Here is a 22379-nt window from a genome sequence, read left to right on the forward strand (position 1 = left end):
TAGCGTTGTATTTTTATAATTCACTAACAGACTGACCCTCACTACCGACAAGGTGTGAAGCAAATCCACAACTTTGGATTTATTACATAATTTGTCTTGAATAAATCTGGTAATTTGACACCTGTCCCTTCAAAATGTATTGATTTCTGCGTCGCACGGGTTCAAATGAGGGAGACTGTTGATTTGTGCGTCCGTCCAGCGATCGGCTGTGGCGCCTCTGTGCAGGCATTCGTCAAAAAAGTAAGAAAAATAAATATCGGTCAGGATCTTTGGTCGCAACAGGAAATACATATGAAGTCTGTTTTTATTTATCTATATCATCCATGTATCCCAGCATTAACCTCGTAGTCTCATTACAAGTCTCGAGAGAGAGAGAGAGAAAAAGAAAATAAAGGAGAAAATGAAAGGGGGGGAAAGGGAAATATATTTTTTTTAAATGGAAAGGAAAAATAGGGAGGAAGAAAAGAAAATAAAGAAAACGAAAAAAATACAAAGAAAAAGATAAGAAAAATGAAAACAGCAAAACCTAACAAAACAAATGAAAAAAGGGAAATAAAGACAAAAAAATTTATTCAACAGGGGAAAAAAAGGGAAAAATGAGAATTACAAGCCTCCGTTTTGCAGCAAATGTTTTTTAATCCATCCATGTATCCCAGTATAAACCTCCTCACAGTCTCTCGTTAAGACTACAAGCCTCGATGAAGAAAAAAGAAGGGGGGAAACAGAAAACTACTCTTATAAATAGGGAAAGAAAAAAAGGGGAAGAAAACAAAAAGAAAAAAAAGAAAATCCAAAAATGGGGGAAGAAATTGCAAAAGAAATAATTGAAAAAAAGGAAGGAGAGACAAAAGAAAAAATTAAATTAAAAAGAAAAAAGAATCCTAAGCCTCCTTTTTTCCAGCAGCGACGGTCTTTTCCAGACGTCCGGTTCTATAAGTCCTGTCCTCCCTGGCTGACCTGCACCACGGTTTTCCCCCGAGCGTGACCCTTCTCCACCTTCTCCATGGCCTCTGGCACCTGGGAGAAGCCGAACGTCTCCTCCACCACCGGCCGGATCTGTCGGGAGGGAACCGAGTCAGGCCGAAGCTCACGCGCCATTCTCCCGCCGCCGCACGCTTTAGTTTTCACCCCCACCTGTCCTGCGTCCACCATGTCGCGCACTTCGTCCAGCGCCGGGCCGCTCGGTGCAAAGAATCCCCAGCGGTAGTGGACGCCGCTCGCCAGGTGCTGCCAGAACACGAGAACGTCAAAACCTCTGCGTTACACAGTGAGAAGCGTCTTCAACACGTTTGACCTTTTGACCTTTTGACACACTTCCTGTTTGGCTGCTGGTGGAGGAAAGATGGCTGCTGCTTGGAGTCGCCGTGTGCTCAGCATTAACCAAGTCGGGAAGAATCGAAATCTACTTCTGCAAGTTGGTGTCATTCCTTTCTGATATTGCTGTATTAATATATTGATGAATCTCTGGAATCAGGTCTACTGGATCACTGGTTACCTGGAATCCGGGCAACAATTTGTTATTTGTTGTCGGTCCGCAGGATTTTTGTGGTTAAAAAAAAAACAGACGTGCGATGAATTTGAACAACGACTCAAGATTTCAAAGATCCGAATAGCCCAAATATAAGATATAAACACTAAATTTGAGAAGAAAATGACTTAAAAGAAGAAAAGTAATTCCTACTCCACATAATAAAGTGAGACATTGAGTAGCTATTTAATTGTACGCTTTTTTTTTTTTTAATCCTTTAGTTAATAATAGGTTGTTGGACCAGCAAAGTAATTTTTTTCATTCTACAGTGTAAATGTCTTTATTTGTATATATAAGTATCTTGAAAATATGATTTTACATCTTGGCAAGTGCCAAATAAGTTGCAGTAAACCTCATCAACCACTAGATGGAGACAAACACTGCACATTCCAACAACAGCGTTGAATTCAAAACTCCGAATATCTGTTTATTAAGGATTCATGATCACTAAATCAAATAGATAATATAAACGGCAAATTAATATTTGTAATCCTGACATCTTTGATAGTTTTTTTTAAACTGGGCACAAACTGTGGATTAATGCGGCCAATGTGCCGAAACCAACCTGTAGAATTTATTTGTCAGAAGCTAAACCAAGAGTGTGAGTTTGGGAAAACCAGCAGAAATCCCATGTTCTGAGAAAATAGAGACCTCTGATTATATTAGTCTGAGCAAAAACAAACTAGAGTTCAGAATTGTCTTATTAAAATATGGAGTTGTTCATGAAAAGATTTTACTGGACGTCCATTGAATTGAATTTTCACGTTTAAACAAAGTGAAAACCTTGAAGTCTTTTATACGTTATTGTGATAAAAATCTAACCAGTTGAGATGAGCTATCCCTCTGTGTGGCCCCTGAACTAAAATGAATTAGACACAGTTGTCCTAAAACGTTGTGTAATGAGACGAATCACTGAAAAGCTGTTGGAGAGATTTAGAGAATGTAACAGAGCAGAAGAGGAAAGAGACGTCAACCAACAGGAAGTAGTTCAAAGTTACTACTTTGTTTTGATCCTAACATGAAACACGTTCACCTGGAATCCAAATTGATAGATAAAATATTATTTTAACGTGGGAAGCGATGTGTAAGTGAACAGTTTTAGTATCGAGACTTCCAAGTACAGACCTGGTGTTTATTTTATTTAGAGTTAATTGCGTGAATTTCTCTCTTGATGGACGAGATCTGGGAGTTCTAAGTTATTGAAATCTATTTCTTTGATGTGTTTTGAGTGAAAATACACACATCACACATAATGAACTGCCTTTTTTTTTTTGTCGTTATAAACAATGACGATGCTTGAAGACGGAGTCATAAAGAAAGACGTTTCTGTTTCACTCAGATTGATTCAGTCTGAGACGTTTATGCGTTTTCCCAAACACCTTGTGAAACTCTCGACTCAAACGTTTCCCCACCATCAGTTTCGGAAGAAAGTTTACTTGTTCCTCTGAAAACTGGAACGAACCTGGGAAGCTTTTCCCCGCCGTGATGCTGAGACGGTACGCCACTATGTGTCCACCGGCTTCACTGTTAAGAGGCGATCTGGGGGTGGTGTGGGTAGGGTAGGGTAGGGTCGGTGGGGGGGGGGGGCTCCAGAAAGTAAAAAGACCCGGGGGCACGAATTACTCGAGTGAACTGAAGCTGCGGCTCGTGCGGTGCGAAGCCGAGTGGAAAAGGTGGTGAAACGGAAGTGAAAGGCTGCTTGCAAACTTTTGCTCGGCACGACGTTCACCACAGCCAGCAAACGGGCCGCTTCCTCAAATGTGGGCGAGCTCAGTGTGTGTGTGTGTGTGTGTGTGTGTGCGTGTGTGACAGAGAGCGATTAATGTTGAATTTCACTTGGGTTTTATCCAAACTGAGCCCCGAGGGCCTGAAGCCGGTTCACACTACAAACACTGTCGTCATCTATAAGCATTTATATCAGAACACAGCTGTTCTTTAATGAAGCTGTTCTTCCTCTTCATGTGAAGACATGATTTGAGTCATTTCCTCTCACATCATCAGTTCCACATATTTAACCTTGACGTAGCTCTACGGGTGGCATGACTGTAATTTCTTGAAGAAAAAAAAAAAGAGAAGAAAAAAAGCAGTCATGATTGTGATGCTGATTTTTAAATGATTTTAAACTGGAGAAAGTTTGAAGCAGGACGTGGTGGAAATCAGTTTTAACATCGCTTATTAAGAAAATATATTAGGTTGTGATTTTAATGAAAGCTGAATGTGGAGAAATCTTTGTAAACAAGGGACCTTCAAGCGAAACAAAAAAGATTTGCAGTTCTTTAATTAGAACTTCATCTGGTTTCAATTTTGAAATTAAATTGGGGCTTGGAAAAGAAAAAAAAAAAAAAAAAAAAAAAAGCTTTTCGGGATTAGTTTTAGTCTAAAATGCATAAAAAGACATTTTGTAAAATGAGAATTTTTAATGACATATATTCAAATTTGCTGAAAGTCAAAACCTAATTTTGTCTCCCGTCATTAATAATCACGTCGTTAAAAAAGAATGAATGTGTATTTCTGACAAACTTCCACCTCCGAAGCGTGTAAGCTGTTTGAATTCCTTCCATCAGTGGCAGGTTTCAATTTTCTCCCCTTGTTTGCAGCTGGATTTTACATTATTATTTTTTTGTTTCACAGTCTGAAGCAGCCCCGGAGCATTATGGTGCCTCCGCCATGCCTTCCAGCCGGCAGGCTGTGACCTTCACTCCTCGCCTCCACAGAGCCTGGTCGTTTACCTTGAGGGCCTTGCCGCCCACCGTCAGGGCCGTCTTCATCATGCCGTCTGCCAGCCCCAGCCGGTCGGTGTTCTGCAGGAAGGGCGTGACCAGCGTGACGTACTTGGCGCCGCTCCAAGGCTTGAGCAGCGTCAGCGCCCAGCGCTCCGCGTCGCCGCCGATGTTATCCAGGATCAGGTCGAACCTTCGGCGGGTGAGAGACACACGGGTTTGTGGGAGTGACTGAGTGTGGGGGACGAGTGAGAGGCTCAGATTCTCGTACTTGTCCAGGGCCCCGAGCGGCTCCTCCACGGGCCCGGCGGTGTAGTCCACAGTGTGGTCGGCGCCGAGCTCCCGCACAAACCGCTCGGCATCCTGGGAGCAGGTGACGGTCACATGGGCTCCCCACGCCTTCAGCATCTGGACACAGAGAAACAAGCAAGATGACATAATGCTGATGGACATCGCCAGAAGTAGATTCTCGTAAAATCTTTGAGACGCCCAGATAACAGTGCTCTTTCTCTCGCCCCGCATTCACATCCACTCGGCTGTTTTGTTTTTGACTTTGAAGTTTTTTGGTTTTTCTCTCTTTGCTTCAGGCTTCTGCCTTGTGGCCCCCAGGTATAAAGTATTGAGGACTGTTCATCGATCGATTGACGTTTTTCAAATAATCACACAATTTTTGTGTAAATCACAATCACCTGTTTGTTTCATATTTAGAAAACCGTCATGCAGAGCATGAATTTATCCATAATGCAATGACAAGGCTGGGATTTCCTGCACAACCGTAATCAAAAATACCATTTACACTACTTAGTTGAGAATAAAATGTTCACCCTTTAACGCAATTTATGGGAATCGACTTATATGTGTATTATCTGTATTAAAAACTGACTTATTAAAGTGTTAAAAGTAGTAAAATAAAATATTAACAAGATTCAAGAAAGCAAATCAAAACCTAAATCGGGGATTGTATTATTAAACCGGTCTTGGTTTTTTAGTTTCATTTGTTGGAATCTGGGGCTAAAAGGTTGCAGAGTTCTATGTTAACCGAGTGACCGGATTAACAGCTTATTTCCAGATTTTACGGCCAATTCCTTGACGTTTTTGCACAACAAAGTGGATCAGAGTGACGTATTGTCGCTGTGACCGTAAAATTAATCAGATCAAATGTCATAAATGTGCAATATGAGCTGCAGGATTCAGGTCAGTAGCAGAACAAATTCAACATTTTATTCTATTATTTATGTCTGACTAACACTTAAAAAAGTGATCAAATACGCAGTTTGGTCAACTTGTCCCTGCGTACCTGTATAGCGAATGTTCCCACGCCACCGGATCCTCCGAGGATCAAGATCCTGTGGAGCCAGAGAGAGACAGAGATTTAAAAAAAAAAAAAAAAAACACGTACCACACGTGTGACTGTATTTCTCCTCGGTCGTTAAGGATGGATGTTGAAGCCACTGCAGGTTCACTGCAGCGTGAAGGAGCTCAGCCAAACAAGAGGCTCATTATGAAGCAGCGAAAAGAGGCTCAGGAGGAAGAATGGGGGACGAGGAGCTTCTATTGGGATGGACAAGTGGAAATTGTGTGTGTGTGTGTGTGTGTGTGTGTGTGTGTGTGTGTGTGTGTGTGTGTGTGTGTGTGTGTGTGTGTGTGTGTGTCCAGGCAGCACCGTCTCTCACCGTTTGCAGGCACAGTTGTCTTTGTTCAGTCCGCCCGTGTTGACCAGCGCAGACCAGGCGGTGGCGGCCACGTAGGGGACGGCCGCCGCCTCCGTGTGGCTCAGTGACTTTGGTTTGAGGGAAATCTGAGGATCACACACACGCGTCAATAATCACCGAGATTCGCTGAAAGGACGTTGAATCAGAAAACGTTTTACCAAAATGACTAAATCTGACCAAATTATGACCAAATGAGAAAGGAAAAGGTAGAATCAAGGGAACGAATCATAATTTCAATAGTGGATGTGGCTTTTCATTCAGTGGAATCGCTTTGAAATCAGATGTGTCTAATTAATACACAAATATAAAAGTGGCTTTGTGGCTCACATGTGATCGGAGCTCCATTTGACCTGATTGTGATCCACAACCAGTTAATGCTGATCTTAACGAGTAACGTGCTTAACTGAGCTGCAATGCCTGAACCCGGGAGTCATTGAAACGTCCGTATCAGCTACGTGAAACACCTGCAGGCGTCTCCTGCTATCCCTCCAATTGACAGGGTAAAGTTTAACGATCACAAAATATTTAGAATCTAAGATAATTATATAAGATTAATTAAAAATAGCAGACCTCATTGGCACTCAGTACCACAAACTCAGCCAAGCTGCCCTGCTTCCACGGTGGGACGGCTGCCCACACCTGAGAGAAGATAAAAAAAAACAAAAATAAATAATAATTTCTATACACACATTGTTGATGTGAGGTTTTATAATAGAAGCATGTATTGTGTGAGACGTGGCTGTGGGAATCAAAGCTGTATAAAGTATTACGATAAAATAAATTAGCCTTCACACAAGCACACTTTAAAAATAACACCTTGGTGGTTTCCTTACTGAGCAGAGACTCACTAATCCGGGATCGCCTCCACACGTTCCGACACTAAACATAGCAGCTCCGGGGTGAAAAGGAAAGACTAAAGCTCAGTGAAAGGCTGACGACACACACGACTCATGACCCCGGCCGAGAGACACCAGGGCTTTGGCTTATATAAAATGCTGATGAGGGTTGTAGATGTTTTATTTATTATTATTACTACAAACTATTAATAAAACACTCGGTGCAAAGCTGGAATCCTGATTTTGTTTAGTTTGTTTAATATTGTTTTATTATTGTTCGGTCCCTTTCGTCTCTTTAAAGTCCACTTCCTTCTGATAAACTCACTTCCAGGAAGTAAACGTTTAACATCTTGTGCTGGTAATTTGACACCTGCTCCATCAGCTTGCTTGCTGCTGTGTCAACGCCCCTTTACTCATCCATGTGGGGAGTATTGTTTTGGCTTTTTTTTATTAAAAGTGTTTTTTCTTGTACTGATTAGTCAGATCTATAGTTAGCTGAATCCTTGTCCGAACTTCTTCGTCGTCATGGTGTTTTATCCAGAGGCTGAGGCGGAAAACCTGGAAGATGGACGAGTGTGACAAAGCACACGCACCAGAGCCAGCAAAGGGTGAACCGGGTAATCCACGCTGCTCAGACATTACTCAGCTTAGCATCAGCCAAGAAAACACTCCCACACTATTACACCACCGGGTGTGTGTGTGTGTGTGTGTGTGAGCACTGCTCCTGCCAAGCACAGCGTGGGGATCAAGAATCAGGATTCATCAGCACAGGTTGATTGATCCATTTTAACAGTTTAGTGATATCTCAAAAAATACACAAAAAAATAGTCTTTATCTTACGGTGTTGAGTGTTAAATAATCACCTATATGGTAATTCACCCCAGTCATGATGGTTTAACAGCAGCCAGCAAGACAACGAGGCTGATGTCAAATTACAAGGGGGGGGGGGGGGGGGGGGGGGTGATTCATCGTCGCAGTAAAAGAGTTAAGATTTCTTCTTGATACATTAATGTTAGGAAACACACCATATAAAGAAAAACACACAATGACTTTTTTTGATCTCGTATTCATTCTTGTAGAACGTGAACCAGATTCGACTGTGGATCTTTGAAGGCTCCTCTGATGTCGATCCTAAATATAAAGAATTCAAGCACAACATGTCCGTTTACACCGTAAACTCAACACCTGAGCATGACTCACTCTTTGTGGTGTACAAACTAATGCTCATCTGCCGAATGCGTTCTTTACCTCATCTCTTTCCCTGAAGTACTTCACGTCCAGGCCGCACTCCATGATCACCCCGGACACGTCCCGGCCCAGAACCAGAGGAAACTCGCTGCTCGACTGGTTCATCCCAAGAGGGTCTCGCTTCATGGACATGGTTACTGCACCGTAGCCGGCTGGCAGGGGGAGACCATGAATAACTTAAATAATAAAACACGCAAGTCTTCTAGCTTTAAGGCTTTCCTGTATGTAGTCATTTTACAAACCCAAGTATTTTTCCTTCTAAATCCTCAAGTATTTTTGGCAAGATAACTACAGGTCTATAAACATCCGTGACTAAGGTGGATGATTAAGGTTGGCCAACCTATCGACTGAGGTCATGACCAGTCAAACCACGGCCACACAGAGAGAGGAAATAAACAACGCAGGTCATGTTGTGCTTATGGTACTTATATATAAACATTGTAATAGTCCACTGAGTAACAACTCCAGTGATTTTCAAGTAAAGAATATCTAATGATAAAATTCTTCAGCAGAAAGTCTTACTTCACAAGTTTTTCATTATTTTTTATCATGGACACAAATGACACATAATTTGTCGCCATTACTGTTTGTATCCTTCTGTGACCCTTGTGTGTATACTTTGGGGGTATTTGTATTTAATCTTAGTAGTGCTCTTAATATTAGTATCTGCTAGTGAATGACTCCCGATGAACGATGAAGTGCCCATGGATTCAGCCACTTCACCACAAGTAACTTCTCACCCTGTGGGACACACTGAATTCATTCCAGAGAGGTCAAACAGACATAGACTGAATTTCGGTTTTAGATTCTGTCAACAGATGAACTTTGATTAAACAAATAAGTAAATAGATCAAATTGAGAGCTACACATCAAATTCAACATGCAGGACACAGAAGGACTTTAACAGGCCAGTAATGTAATAACAACCAAGAACATAATGATTATTGGGCAATGGAATATTCAATTTAATTTAATTCATAACGTATAACCGAGTCAAGATCAAGACCAAGACTTTAAGGATCTGAAACCAAATCAATACCAAGACTGGTCTCAACTACTACAATAATACTAGTGGTACTCAATGGCAAGTAACCAATGTTTTACAGAAATCCAATGCGATTTTTATCATATTTTGAGAAGTTTTAAGCAATGCGTGTTTAAATAAGTGATATTTTAGTCACTATAATGTATTTCATCATATGTAAATGGAATATAGTGGTGCACTTACATCTCATGCCGACATCAAGTGGGTTCAGTCCTGCTGCAAACACCTTGATAAGAACCTCATTGGGGTAGCTGATCGTGGGAAAACTGGCGTTTCTAGTAAACCTTAACACATCATTGGTTCCATATTTATCAATGACCCAGGCAGGCATGACAGTCATGGATCTGCTGGAGGTGCTCAGTTGTCTTCTCAGGTTCCCAGACCTTGAAACTACATGTGAATTACTGAGGTGAATGGCCACCTTTCTGCACACAAAACGTTTTGCAAAGTTCATATTTAAAGCCTAAAAAAAACAAAAAAAAAAGCTGTACAGGTATGAATGAAATCAATGCTTTAAGTCCCTGCAGAGAGGGCAAAGCTGCAGCCAAACAACAGGAAGCAGTAAATGTTTGACACGAGCAGCCACTACCTTCCCGATATAAACATCTTCTCGTCAGAAAAACAGTACTTTAGATAAACTAAAAGAAAACCTTCAACGTTGTTTCAAAACAATGTCCTTCTCTTCCTCTACATGCCACTTCCTCCTCCAGCGAGGTCTCAACCAATCAGAGCGCGTCTTATTTAACCGCCGTCCAATCACAGACGACGTTGTTCCGGCGTCAAACATGGCGGCGCCCTGTCACTACACACCGCTACGAAGGTTGACGATCATTTACTCGTTTGCATTAAAACATTAGACATTAAAACTTTGTAAACATGCTGAGCAGGACGATTGCAGAGGTGAGAGAGACTTTAAACTTCACTGTTCAGTGAGTTTTGTTCTGATTATGCAAGAAACGTAACACATTCCGGTCGCGTTCTGATTAATAACGTGATAATTCATCAAATGTCGTGTCTAACAAGTGTAATGTAGTGTCCTTTCTTTGTGTGGCTTTCTGTGCGGTTACCGAAATTGCACGATTGGAAAGGCAAGCTGTGAAAATATCTGCTAAGCGTCTTCTAATCTGCAATTAAATTTCGACATTGATTGTTTATTTCAGGATCCCCATTAGTTACTATTCCTTCTGGGGTGCAGAAAAAGTCAAATACGATGACAGTTCTGCTTGAGTTATATGATATTTCTTCACATTTAAAAAAATTTTTTTACAGCACTTGATTATCAGCTAAAGTATCCCACGTATGTGTTTGCTGTCACTGGTATTGCCACATTTTATATATCGAAATACAAAGGTGCATAGAGAACTGAGTCTTCAGATTGACAGGAACACTGCAGATTAGTCTGTTTGTTTCATCACTATGGAGGTAAAATTCTGAAAACTGCACCCAATCGCTAATAAGCTGCGTGGAGAGTGGGAGGATTCGTACATTCATTCGGACTCAGTGAAGGTTCGGCAGATCATTTGAGCTTCCTGATGATTGACTTTGAAACATCAGGTCACCGAGACTCAATCCATGTGAACCTTTAAAGGTTAAATGTGGACATGAGTTGGTTAAATCCAGGCTGGAGATTGATGTGGATTTCAGTATAATGGTACAAAACATGCCTGAGAACTCAGTCAGAGAAGAAATACAGCAAAATGCTGCTCTCTGAACATACTGCTCTGCTTTGATAGTTAATACTGGATTATATATGAAGAAAAAAGTAAAGTAAAAAAGGGGAATAAAGTACTACTATGATGTTTTAATGGTTCTGCCATCATTAAATTATTCATAATGTCCAAACTGGCTTCAGAGACGTTTTTACGGCACACCGGCGGTTTGTCATGCTCTAGGTGTCTTTGGCGTTCAGGGAGGGAAGAATCTCCCCGACAGAATTGTGCAAGAAGTGTCTGGACCGCATCAAGAAAACACAGCATCTCAACGCCTACATCACGGTGACGGAGGAGCTGGCGCTGCAACAGGCTCAGCAAGCAGAAGCCAGATTGTTGAAAGGTGGCAAGGCGTGCGTTTTGATTTTCAGTTTTTAAGAGAGTGGATTTGCAGGTCATGAATCGTTTGGATCTGGTTTCATTCAGGTTCCCCCAAAGGTCCTCTGGACGGGATCCCGTTCGCGGTCAAAGACAACTTCTCCACAGAGAATGTCAAAACCACGTGTGCGTCACGGATGCTCGCAGGTCTGTATGGATTAAAAACATCAAGTTTTGGTTCACGCTTTCTGCTCTTTTCGGTGCGTAATGAGAACCTCCCGTTATTTTTACTACAGATTACACTCCACCTTACAATGCCACAGTGGTCCAGAAGCTCCTTGACCAAGGGGCGGTGCTGATGGGGAAGACCAACATGGACGAGTTTGCGATGGGGTGAGATCACTGGAGAATCTGACGGTTAATCAAATGTGAAATTTACAGTGAAACACTGGCTGCAGTGAAAACAAATCCAGTTTAGATTAACATGGAAAAACTGATTTAATCTAAAATGATGTGTTAGATCTAACCACGGATGAAAACGGTACATTACAACTGTATCATCTAATAACAAATCCATCCTCCGAACCACTTCTTCACCAAAGCTGATTCACAGGACAAACATAGTCACATTCACTCAAACAAGCAGTTTAAAGTAACCAGTTTACCTCAAATGCACATTTTTTGTATGTTTCATACAACCTTAAAGTTAACTTAAACTGCGGGAGCATAATTATATTCTAATTACCTGCCCTTTGTTGTGAATGTCTGTTGTTTAAAAGACTTGCCGGGGGCTTTTATGTGATTTCTGACTTTAAAATCACCACAGTTGATATATGTCATTTCAACATACAGTATAATAATTTTCCATCACGATATAGTCAGGAGCCAACACAATGACAACAGTGATAACACTGACATGTCTGCTTTTATTTCCTCAATAGTCAGCCACTGCAGTCAAATGAATTCTATTAAAGAGTATGTGCACGTACGCAAGGAAAAACAGAGGTATTGTAAAAGCTGTATTCAATTTACATGTTTGTAACACACGTTTGCGTATAGCATGTCGGTTTGCATGAGGGCTGGAGAACGCTGGATGAGATTATTATGCAAAGGTTCTGTGTATTTTTCCACCTTGTTTCTGTGAAAATTTGCTTTTATTCCATGTTGTCTTTTGTAAATTTGAATGTGCGTCGAAGGAAAATCTGTAATGTAGATGTAGGGGATTTGGGGATTCTGGTCAGTCATGGTAATTTAGTATTTTCCCTGCACCTTTTAAGGTATTTTTCTTTTCTTAAGTTTTATTTTTACAGTACTGATTACAATATAGCCATCTTTATTCAGAAGAAAACTCAACAATGGAAAAGGGAAGGAAAACCTCTGCAGATTCAGACTCGGGGCAGCGGCGTTCCACTGGAAACAGTTAGAAGATAGAAGGAAAGAAAAAGGCAGCAAGCAAGTTGACATCAAACAAAGTTAACCCACAAACTGCAGATTTGACGAAGAAGGAAAGAAGCTTGCAGTTTCGCAGTCTGATCCTGCCGCACAGAGAGAGGACAAGCTCAGAGAAAGTGGAAGACATCAACCATTATCCGTTTGTTTCTTTTCCTTCCAGTTCGGGCAGTACTGACGGGGTCTTCGGCCCGGTGAAGAACCCCTGGAGCTACGCCGCTCCCTACAGAGAGCGGACGGCGGCGGCGCCGGACTCTGACTGGGTGATCACCGGAGGAAGCTCGGGAGGGAGCGCCGCAGCCGTGGCCTCGCTCACCAGCTTCCTGTGAGACAATCTCCCACACTCTCCAAATGAAGTACAGACAGTAACACGTGTTCGCAATTGACAATGTTTACGTTTTTTGCTGGGGGGATTTGCGCTGCAGGGCTCTGGGTTCGGACACTGGTGGCTCCACTCGTAACCCCGGAGCGCTGTGTGGGGTCGTCGCACTGAAGCCCACCTACGGTCTGCTGTCCAGACACGGTCTCATCCCGCTCGTCAACTCCATGGACGTCCCTGGAATAATGGCGCGCAGTGTCAATGACGCAGCCGTCGTCTTAGGTGGGAAACCGTTTGTGACTTGCAGTGACTCATGTCGTCTTGTTTGCTTCATTTTAGAATTAGTTCGAATTTGTTGCATAATGTTACAAATATGATGTAATCTGATCCAATGATGTGTAACACAGGTATTCTCCAGGGTCATGATGTTCAGGACTCAACCACAGTTTCCACGCCCTCGGCAGTAACCGAGCTCCCTGAAGACTTTGACGTGAAAAACATCTGTGTGGGCATTCCGAAGGTGGGTTTATAAGAAACACATGGCTGCTGTGGAAACGTCAATACAAGTTTCACCTTCACAGAAACGGCAATTTCTATGAACCGAGAGCAAAGAGCTCTACCAGCTGGAGTTTGCAGGGTTTCTCCTGCAGTGAGGGAAACTTCTGATACTAGACTGGGGCGAGGCTGTCTCAGGAAGAACCAGAACAGATGGAAACCAAGTGATTCATAGAAGACAGAGCAATTCTGTTCCTCCATACAGTGAAATCTAAACAACAACAATCCTATCTATCTATCTATCTATCTATCTATCTATCTATCTATCTATCTATCTATCTATCTATCTATCTATCTATCTATCTATCTATCTATCTATCTATCTATCTATCTATCTATCTATCTATCTATCTATCTATCTATCTATCTATCTATCTATCTATCTATCTATCTATCTATCTATCTATCTATCTATCTATCTATCTATCTATCTATCTATCTATCTATCTATACTTACTGGGACCTCTCCTGTCCAATCACAGGCGAGCTTCACCAGCTTGTCACACGTTTGTAACTTGAGCTTCTCTCTACCTTAAGAACACGCAGGGATACTGAAAGATCTTAAAAGTTTAAGTTATTTTGGAGAAAGTAGCATAAGCACTCACTTATGGCACTTTTTGTGTGGGGGGGGGGGTTCTACAGCCACAACTTTAGAAGAAATCCAGTCGGCCTGAATATAATCGTAACAAGAGGGTCAATCCCTTTTTTTAAAAATATCTTTTATAAATCAGCGTTGTGCTTGTGACAAAGGCGGGCAGATGGTTGTGTAACATGTGAACCTGTGAATGTGGAGTTGACCCTGTATCCTTTCAGTTTGTGAATCCGCCCGTCCGTCCTGTTCCTCTTCACATGTCAGGAGTACCACGCCCCGGGGCTGTCTGAGGAGACCCGAGCGCACTGGAATCATGTTGCCGACTTGTTTGAGAGGGCGGGGGCTCGGGTGGAGCAGGTGTCCCTCCCGCACACCCAGCACTCCATCGTGTGCTACCACGTCCTGTGCTGCGCCGAGGTGGCGTCCAACATGGCCCGCTTCGACGGCCTGGAATACGGTACCTGCCAGTTCAGAACTTTCAAGGTCCCATATTATACAGTTTTTAAACAATTTCCTATCGGTGTCCAACAACATTGTATTCAAAGTGTATTTCCACAAATCTGACTTGGTCCTGAACTTCTCCAGTCTAAAAGTCCCTCTGCTGAGCTCTAATGAGAACAGACTGTGTCGGTGTCTGTCCATGCCTCCTCCAGGCCCGTCCCGGAGGGAAGAGACAGACCTTCTTCATACACAGACTGTGTGGACTCAGATCACTGTTAGAAAACCATTCTAAATTATATTTTTGCCTAAAATGGGACCTTTAATCTTGCACTGTAGTGTCACTTCATCCCACATGCTAAGCTTATTGATTTGTGCCAGGCCACCGCAGCCAGATGGACAGCTCAACAGAGGTCATGTACTCCTCCACCCGACACGAGGGCTTCAACGACGTGGTGAGAGGCAGGATACTGTGCGGGAACTACTATCTGTTAAAAAAGTAAGGCGACAGACTGAACTGAATCCGAAACCGGCGTGTCACTTTATCAGCGTGACCTTCCCTCTGCTCTCAGATCTCTATTGTCTTCAGGCTCTACAGTTACAAACAGATTTGGTTATCGAGTTGGAAAGACGTTAACATGACCCCTCACTTTTCTCAGGAACTACCAGCACTACTTCGTGAAGGCCCAGAAGGTGCGTCGGCTCATCGCAGACGATTTCAGGCGTGTGTTCGGCTCAGGCGTCGACGTGCTGCTGACGCCCACCACGCTGAGCGACGCAGCCTGTTACCGCCACTTCATGCAGGAAGACAACCGAGCGCGCAGCTCGCAGGAGGACGTCTTCACCCAGTCTGCCAACATGGCAGGTAGCGCAGCAGCCTGATCTCCTCCAACAAGCAATCGTTGCACTTTTAAAAGACAGACAGAAAAGAACGAATGGATTTTAAAACATCAAATAAAGAAAAAGAAAATACATGAATGTTTGATTGCAGCAATAATACTGAAGCATTTGAAAGATATTGAAGGCCAAGTTGGAAATTTTTTATTTTATTTATTCCCCAGCTCACAATCTTGGATTTACTTTATATTTAATCTGAATTATGTCAGAAATTGATAATGCCTCAAAAGCCTACATTAGATTGTTCAGTTTGAAGTACCACCTTGTCTTTATATTTCCCAAATACAGCTTGTTGCCTTTATATACTAGACTCAGTCATACTTGAGTGTCATTTTTTATTTTATTTTAACTCGTTTAAGTCCTCGCGATACTAAATGTGTGATGTTTTTCTGACCTGTAACTGTGGTTCATTGTAAATTTAATTTGTAAAATAGGAGATATTTGGAGAATTTACAGGAGAATGATATAATTATCTCTCATTCACCAGTAGTGACAGTTAACCCACTGACTCTACTTTCCCCTCATGACATTTTCATGAGTTTTAAATTCCAATTGTTTCTTTTTTTGCTTTCATGATTTCTTGTAAAGATTCACTTTAATACAGAAACTATGAAAAAAGAAAACGCACACCCCCTCCACCTACATCCTGTGTGGTTTGGTGTCATGCTGCTCTCAGCACGCACAGAAAATCCAACATGGAGTCTTATCTTCGGATTTTCAAAGTCATGCAGGAAGTAAGTCTGCGAGGACTGAGGAACTGCAGTATTCTTCTTATCACACTGTTTAATGAAAGCAGAGTTAAGGCTTCTTCTCATTTTCCAGCTTGTTACGAGTCATAAATGTCATTGTGGCGCAAAAACGGGAAGTGACAGGTTTTGTAAGTCGACGGCAGTTCCCCATTTTGAATTTGCTTATCTTCTGGCTAATGTCACGCCCGTGTGAACTGCTCATCATTTAAGACATTACGTCACTCTCTAAAGTGAAGTAATTACGCTTCGGAGCCTAATCACCACCTTGTCGCTAAATTCTTTTCCAACTCTCCTTTTTTGTTTTTTCCCTTCACCCCAGGACTCCCTGCTGTCTCTGTGCCCACGGCTTTATCGAGACGTGGCCTCCCCATCAGCTTACAGCTTATAGGCCCCGCCCTCCAAGACGGAGAGCTTCTCAGGGTCGCCCAGTGGATGGAGCAGAGGGTTGGCTTTCCCTCCATCGGAGACTGCGAGGACTCCCGGGAGTGCAGCGACGAGACGGGAGTCGCGGGGAGGGAGCAAACGTGTGGATAAGACAACAAAGTCCAACCACGGTGATTCTTCCATCGGGACATTTTTCAAAGTGGATCAACCTCGACTTCACTTCTCTGCGGTGGAACGAAAACTGTACTTGGTGTGGGTGTAGGAATGAATGCACTCACCGACTATGGAGTGGTTGTACTGACTCCTCCAGCTGCCTTCAAATAAACAAATTTATTCCAATAAGATGTTTTCTTCAGCTCGGTCTCTCTGCCGCTTTTTACATTTTATGCACTTGTTGCTTTGAGACTACAAATTGTTTTGCCATCTTCTCCAGCATTCCATTCAAATTCTGACACATGATCTTTGGCAAACTGTCAGAGGCGACTAATAAGAAAACGCATCATTTCACATTGAAATGCATGCAAGACCAGGGTCCACATCCACATACAGCACAATTAACTCTAAATCTCTCTTTGTTATATTACTAATCCGATGTCACAAACTTGGTGAGAGCAACGGAGTAATTAATCCATTGTCATGCGACTGTGTACACAATGTGTCTGTTGCACTCTGGAGGGCTCTGTGTGTCCACACAGTGTGTGGAAGTGGCATCGGGTTACTTTTGCTTTGTTTCACATCGAATGTTCGAACGTTCATCTCGCCACCGAGGGCATGTGGGAGTTTAAAACTCAATGTGTGAGAGTTCACGGCCCTGCGGGAGAATAGCTGACGATAATTTCCTCGTCCCTGCTTGTGAAAATGAGTTGTGTTGGTTTTGTCACATGTTATTGTAGGCATTCATCCGTTGGAGGACCTGATGCTAATTTTAGCAGGCGGGAGGGCATCTGGAGTTGAGAACGGCCCAAAGCCTCTCTCCTCCGGACTCCGACGCAGTCCGGGGCGCCGTGCGTCTCACCTCTATCTCATGTCGCAGGTCACATTAGGATAATCAAGAATAGGATTAATCGGCTAAAGCTCTATTTTCAATACAGTCGAATGTCGGGCCTACACCAGGCCAAAACCACAATCTCATCTTGCTTTCAGACTCTACCTTACAGTGTTTGCTGCTAAACATGTCAAGTAATCCCTTTAATCAAGGAGAATGTTACATAAATGTGAACTGGTTGGTTAACTGAAAAGCCATGTAGAGATCTGCTCTTTGCAGGCTCTTGTTTCCTTTGACATTCTCCTCTCCGGATGTGTGGATTTGCACAGTGCCCCCCCCCCCCCCCCCCTCTCTCTCTTTCTCCATTCTTTCATCTTGTCTTCATTACCTCCCACCTGCCCAGCTCTTTCCAGTGCTTCTCATTTGATCCTGATCCCAGTGCGCGTTACGCAAACTCGAAGGAGGACGTGTTAATGAAAAGCGTCGAGGCACATCACACCCATGATGTCTCCTTAGCAGGGTTTCTCATCGGAAGTTGGTCTGAGAAGCTCATCTAATATAAATACCGTTGTTTAAAATGTACAACACCCTCTCCACGCAGAGTGAAGAGAAGAGTTTGTGGCTGCATGAATAAACATCCGTTTAATGAAATATCCACAGATAATCAGCTTGATGGTTTTTACAGATAAGAAATTGTAAAACAGATTGCATCACTGTGCAAAGGCAGCAACTGTGTGACTCTTGTGAGTCTTTTTAATGAAGCCGAGGATGAGAGACACACATCAGACTGTCTGATCAGCTTGTGCAAATATTTGTCACTCTAACGTCCAACATCACCTTCTGTGTTCGCGAGAACTGACCTGATTCTGGGATCTCTTCTGCTTTTTTTGTTTGTAAGGCGGTTGTGGTTTGTGCAGTGGTTCCCTTTGTTTCTAACTTAAAAACAAAAAAAAAAAAAAAAAAAACACATGCACGCTTACTGCTGGCAGATTCAACTGCTTGCATTCAAAAATAGGCAAAGCAATTATGGGCCAAACTTAAATGTTTTGCTGTTGACTATTTTACAATGTGATGTAATGTGAATACTTATACATGCATATGTTTCACGTCCAATTAGTTCAACCTCAAACGGTGAGACGTTTCTCAGAACGACTCAAAGGGGACGTCTGAATTAGAATTTTTTGATCGACGACACAAAGTGTTGTCAAGCGTACGTTCAGAATAGTTAAAGGTTGAGCCAAGCAGTTGTAAATGAATTGGTGCTTTTCACTCGCAAACGAATTGAAAGCAAATCTGTCCCAAAGAGAGTCATGAGACATGATTCAGTTGTCCTCAAACAGGAATCTGATTCACTCCTAAACAGAGAAAATAACGAAAGAATTTCTACTTCACACACATCTCACTAAGAAATGTACCTGTTTCCTTTGCTTCAGCACGTGGTCATCACATCACCACAATAACGACATGACAACTCTAACACCCCCCACAGGTGTCAATTCAAGCAGTTGAAAGACCAGACCCCCCCCCCCCCCCCGGAGCTGTGAGGTGACATAAGCATCGTGCTGGGAAACCACAGCTAAGGTGATGTTTTCCAGCACATGATAGCCTCTGACTTATTGATGAGCAACAAAGTCTGAGCTGTTTTGTTTTGGAGTGTGGAATGATTGAATCAGAAAAACCGTTTTGGAAAGAATGAAGCATTCAGGTAGAAAAGAAGAAGAAGAAAGGGGCGTTCAAACGCAGCGCTGCTGAACATCACATCCTCCAGTTTTGTAGTTTCAAAATCCAAATTCCTGCTGCGAAGAGATTGAGACAGAGATTGTTGAAAGCCGTGGAGTGTCCTTCACTTTTCCACGATATGCCCTTCCTCCTCCCTCTTCTAGTGAATGAACACCCACACCTGGATTGCCCCCCCCCCCCACATTTTCCAGGTGGAGTTTACCAAAGGCAAGGAGAAGGAGGTGGTTTCAAAGTGGTCACACTCCGACGGTCAGCCAGAGGAGAGCTCTTCACTCCCTCTACCTGACCGCACTCCAGTTTCACGGCGGCCATGTTGCAGGAATGTGGCCGCGGCTTCACCGGGGCCCTTTTAGGTTTTCAGTGATCTCAGTCCGAAAGAGCCGAGCCCTTCAAAAACACAAGCAGATGAAGAAGTGAGGATACATGGAGGATAGGGGGTCACGGGGTCCTGATCTTGAAGATAAGACGGGAAAGGACAATGTGGCCTTTGTCGTGTGGGCAGAACGACATGCAATTCCCAGACAGATCAAGGGTGGGTTTTTTGGAAGGGGGGGTGGGGGGGGGGGGGGGGATTCCAGCAGTCGGCCTCTCGTACATAGAGGCTCTTTGATAGCAAAGCCCGCACGCCGGCTGAAGGGGCAGGTAAGGCTCTGAGGCCTTTCAATTATTCACTCGCTCCCCGTCAATTATTGAAGTGGTTCTTTCAAATTAGTCCGCTACTCACCCCCCCCCCCTTTGTCAGGCGCAAAAACAATAGTTACCGTTTGATATGGTTTACTCGACCTTGTAGCATCACATTCAAGAACACAGGCTTTGAACACCAAAGAACTCTGATATTTCATGTACAGAGGAACTTACAGTAAAGACAAAAAATAAAGTTTGTTCCAGTGTGAGTTTTCTTGGCAGTTTCACTACCAATGGTGACAAATTTGCACACAAATACTGGCAAGACCAAGAAAATGACGCGACAGTGAAATGTATTGCCAGTAGTCATGACAATTTACCAAGACTTTCAGCTTCCCCACAATAACGTTCCTGTGAAAGTGATCAAAACTAGACTTGGGAGCAAGTTGGTTGTACTTCACTTCCTCAAATGTAACACTTATGACCAACACATACTGGCTTATCCAGTAATTATGAGCCAAGTCAAGGCCGAACATCAGGGATGTATAAAAAGAAAGCTAAAAGGATTTGTAAATTTCAATCAGAGCAAGTTAACCGTTGCCCAAAGCCACAGATTAAAAGGCCTTTAAGAGTTTGAGGCAGATCCAGGATTACCCCTGGTGCAACTGATACAGACACCCGATCTGATTTTGTGTTCTCTGCTGACCTACCTTCCTTATATACACCTGCAGCTCCAAGGGGCTTTAAGATCACCTGAATCAATGACAAATATAGGCCGAGGGCGTTATGAAACTGCACTTGCCCAACAACTTTACGCAATGAAGAAAAAACAAATGGCTGTCAATTTACAATTTAATCTTTATTGAATCATGCTGCAAAAATCAAGACCTTAAAATGACACTTGTACAAAGTTTCTAAATTCGTTTACAATCACTTTTAGGTCTAAAAAAAAGAAACCTGTATCAAGCATCCATTAGACATTTAAAGCGCAAAATGAGCACAAATTACCCGTCAAAACATGTTTCGCCCCACACACAGAAGACATCAGGCGTTCTCATAGTCCTTGAAGGGGTGGGGGAAGTCCCCAGTCCCCCTCCCCCGATCGAAAAAGCAGGACACATGAAAAACAGCAGGGCGCGTCCAGGGGGGTGATGCGTAAAAGAAGACACTACGGAGCACTGCGCGCTTCTTTTATCAATGCCCCCCACCATCCGATGGCAGAAAAAGAGATCCGAAACATTTTTGGGACGACAGATTTTTTTTTTTTGCAACTGGGATGGGGTTAGTGGGGGTTGGATGCGTCCCACCCAGTCCAACCTGCGTGTGTCCGCTATCGAGGAGTCTGGCCATTAGGAGCATCCGTGGAGTAGAGAAGAGGCCACGGCCAGAGGGAGCAGCAGGGTGAAGGTGTCGGTAATCCCGGAGCTGCTGTTCGGAGAGACCGTCGTCCGCATGGTGATGGAGGTGTTGGCCATGGTGTTCTCGGTCGTCATCGTGGAGTCGGTCGTGGAGTCGGTCGTGGAGTCGGTCGTGGAGTCTTGCGCACGGATTATCTGCAAAACACAGGAGCACTGTGAAAATTGCTTTTCAGTTTAAAAAACGTGCCAGAAGTTTAAGATAATTAGCAAAAAAAAAAAAAAAAAGTTCTCAGGGCAGACTACACGCCAAAAACATTTAAAGTGAAAACTGAGAAGCGCATTAGTTATATGTAACTGATCCTTCGTTTGAAAGAGATTTGACTTTTCAAAAGCCTCCCATTTTCTTCTAAGCTTGATCACCCCATAATAATTGGAAAATTAATCAGAATTAACAATTTAATTAACTCTTCCACTGGAGTCATGGCGCACTGACCTGTGAGGAGAGGTGGAGAGTCAGCAGGAGAACGACCAGGTACGCGGTGCAAAGTGTCTTCATCTTCAGAGTGTGTGTGTGTGGCTGCCGCGGCTCCTCGTGGCTCCTGGTAGGTGAAGACAAGGTGAATGAAACGAGAGACGCAGCCGCACGTTTTATACCGGCCTTGACATCATCAAGTCAACGGATCCCACCTGCCGCACGCGCGCCACGCTGCGTTCAGGGGCCGTCGGAAATGATCGCAATGGACTCTCTAGCCACATAATGTAGTCTATTAAAAACATATAAAAGATTGACTTGACTCAGATGGTAGGAAAGTAGAAAGTATAATCTCTCAACTATATACAATTTTTTTTATAGAAATATTTCACAAATTTAAGTGATCTGTTTTGGTATGATAATTTGAAATAAGTCAATTTATGCAGCTGTTGTAACTGTTACTTGTGGCTTTGTGCAAAAGCTACTTTTTAATTGGTCATTATTGTACTTATGGTATTGTAAACATCCATCCACCAACCCACCCATCCATCCATCCATCGCGCTTCATCTGCAGTGTCGCAGGACGCTGGAGCCAATCCCAGTTAACTATGGCACAGGGCAGGACACACCCTGGACAAGTCACCAGTCCATCACAGGACAAGCACACAGAGACAGACAAACACAGACACCCACATTCACAC

General features: G+C 43.1%; 2 protein-coding genes and 1 long non-coding RNA gene across 6 annotated transcripts; 1 reads left to right on the forward strand and 2 right to left on the reverse strand.

The window, feature by feature from the left end:
- Positions 1–271: 271 nt before the first annotated feature.
- Positions 272–9794, reverse strand: rtn4ip1 (reticulon 4 interacting protein 1). 3 transcript variants are annotated; one of them, XM_080479363.1, is made up of 10 exons: positions 9273–9788; positions 8045–8196; positions 7841–7927; positions 6531–6599; positions 5922–6046; positions 5546–5594; positions 4520–4656; positions 4258–4441; positions 1135–1227; positions 614–1056 (listed from the first exon to the last, which is right to left on the reverse strand). In XM_080479363.1, exons 1-10 carry the CDS (start codon positions 9541–9543, stop codon positions 931–933), a joined length of 1293 nt encoding a protein of 430 aa, XP_080335489.1. In that variant the 5' UTR covers positions 9544–9788; the 3' UTR covers positions 614–930. The 3 variants fall into 3 exon arrangements, with proteins under 3 accessions (XP_080335490.1, XP_080335491.1, XP_080335489.1); XM_080479364.1 differs by lacking the exon at positions 7841–7927 and having other exon boundaries at positions 272–1056; positions 9273–9794; XM_080479365.1 differs by lacking the exons at positions 6531–6599; positions 7841–7927 and having other exon boundaries at positions 288–1056; positions 9273–9794.
- Positions 9795–9843: 49 nt separating this feature from the next.
- On the forward strand, positions 9844–16853 carry qrsl1 (glutaminyl-tRNA amidotransferase subunit QRSL1). Of its 2 annotated transcripts, none has more exons than XM_080480468.1 (11): positions 9844–9989; positions 10982–11141; positions 11225–11323; positions 11413–11509; positions 12729–12890; positions 12991–13166; positions 13292–13404; positions 14296–14488; positions 14851–14968; positions 15129–15334; positions 16435–16853. In XM_080480468.1, the coding sequence occupies exons 1-11, from the start codon at positions 9966–9968 to the stop codon at positions 16647–16649; spliced, it is 1563 nt and encodes a 520-aa protein (XP_080336594.1). In that variant the 5' UTR covers positions 9844–9965; the 3' UTR covers positions 16650–16853. The 2 variants fall into 2 exon arrangements, with proteins under 2 accessions (XP_080336594.1, XP_080336595.1); XM_080480469.1 differs by having other exon boundaries at positions 9865–10018; positions 16435–16836.
- Positions 16854–20688: 3835 nt separating this feature from the next.
- LOC308119484 lies at positions 20689–21834 on the reverse strand. Its single transcript, XR_013935958.1, has 2 exons — positions 21700–21834; positions 20689–21401 (listed from the first exon to the last, which is right to left on the reverse strand). It is a non-coding gene; the product is annotated as an uncharacterized lncRNA (long non-coding RNA).
- Positions 21835–22379: the final 545 nt, after the last annotated feature.

This window comes from Lipophrys pholis (assembly GCF_963383615.2).
Source record: "Lipophrys pholis genome assembly, chromosome: 14".
NCBI lineage: Eukaryota > Metazoa > Chordata > Actinopteri > Blenniiformes > Blenniidae > Lipophrys > Lipophrys pholis.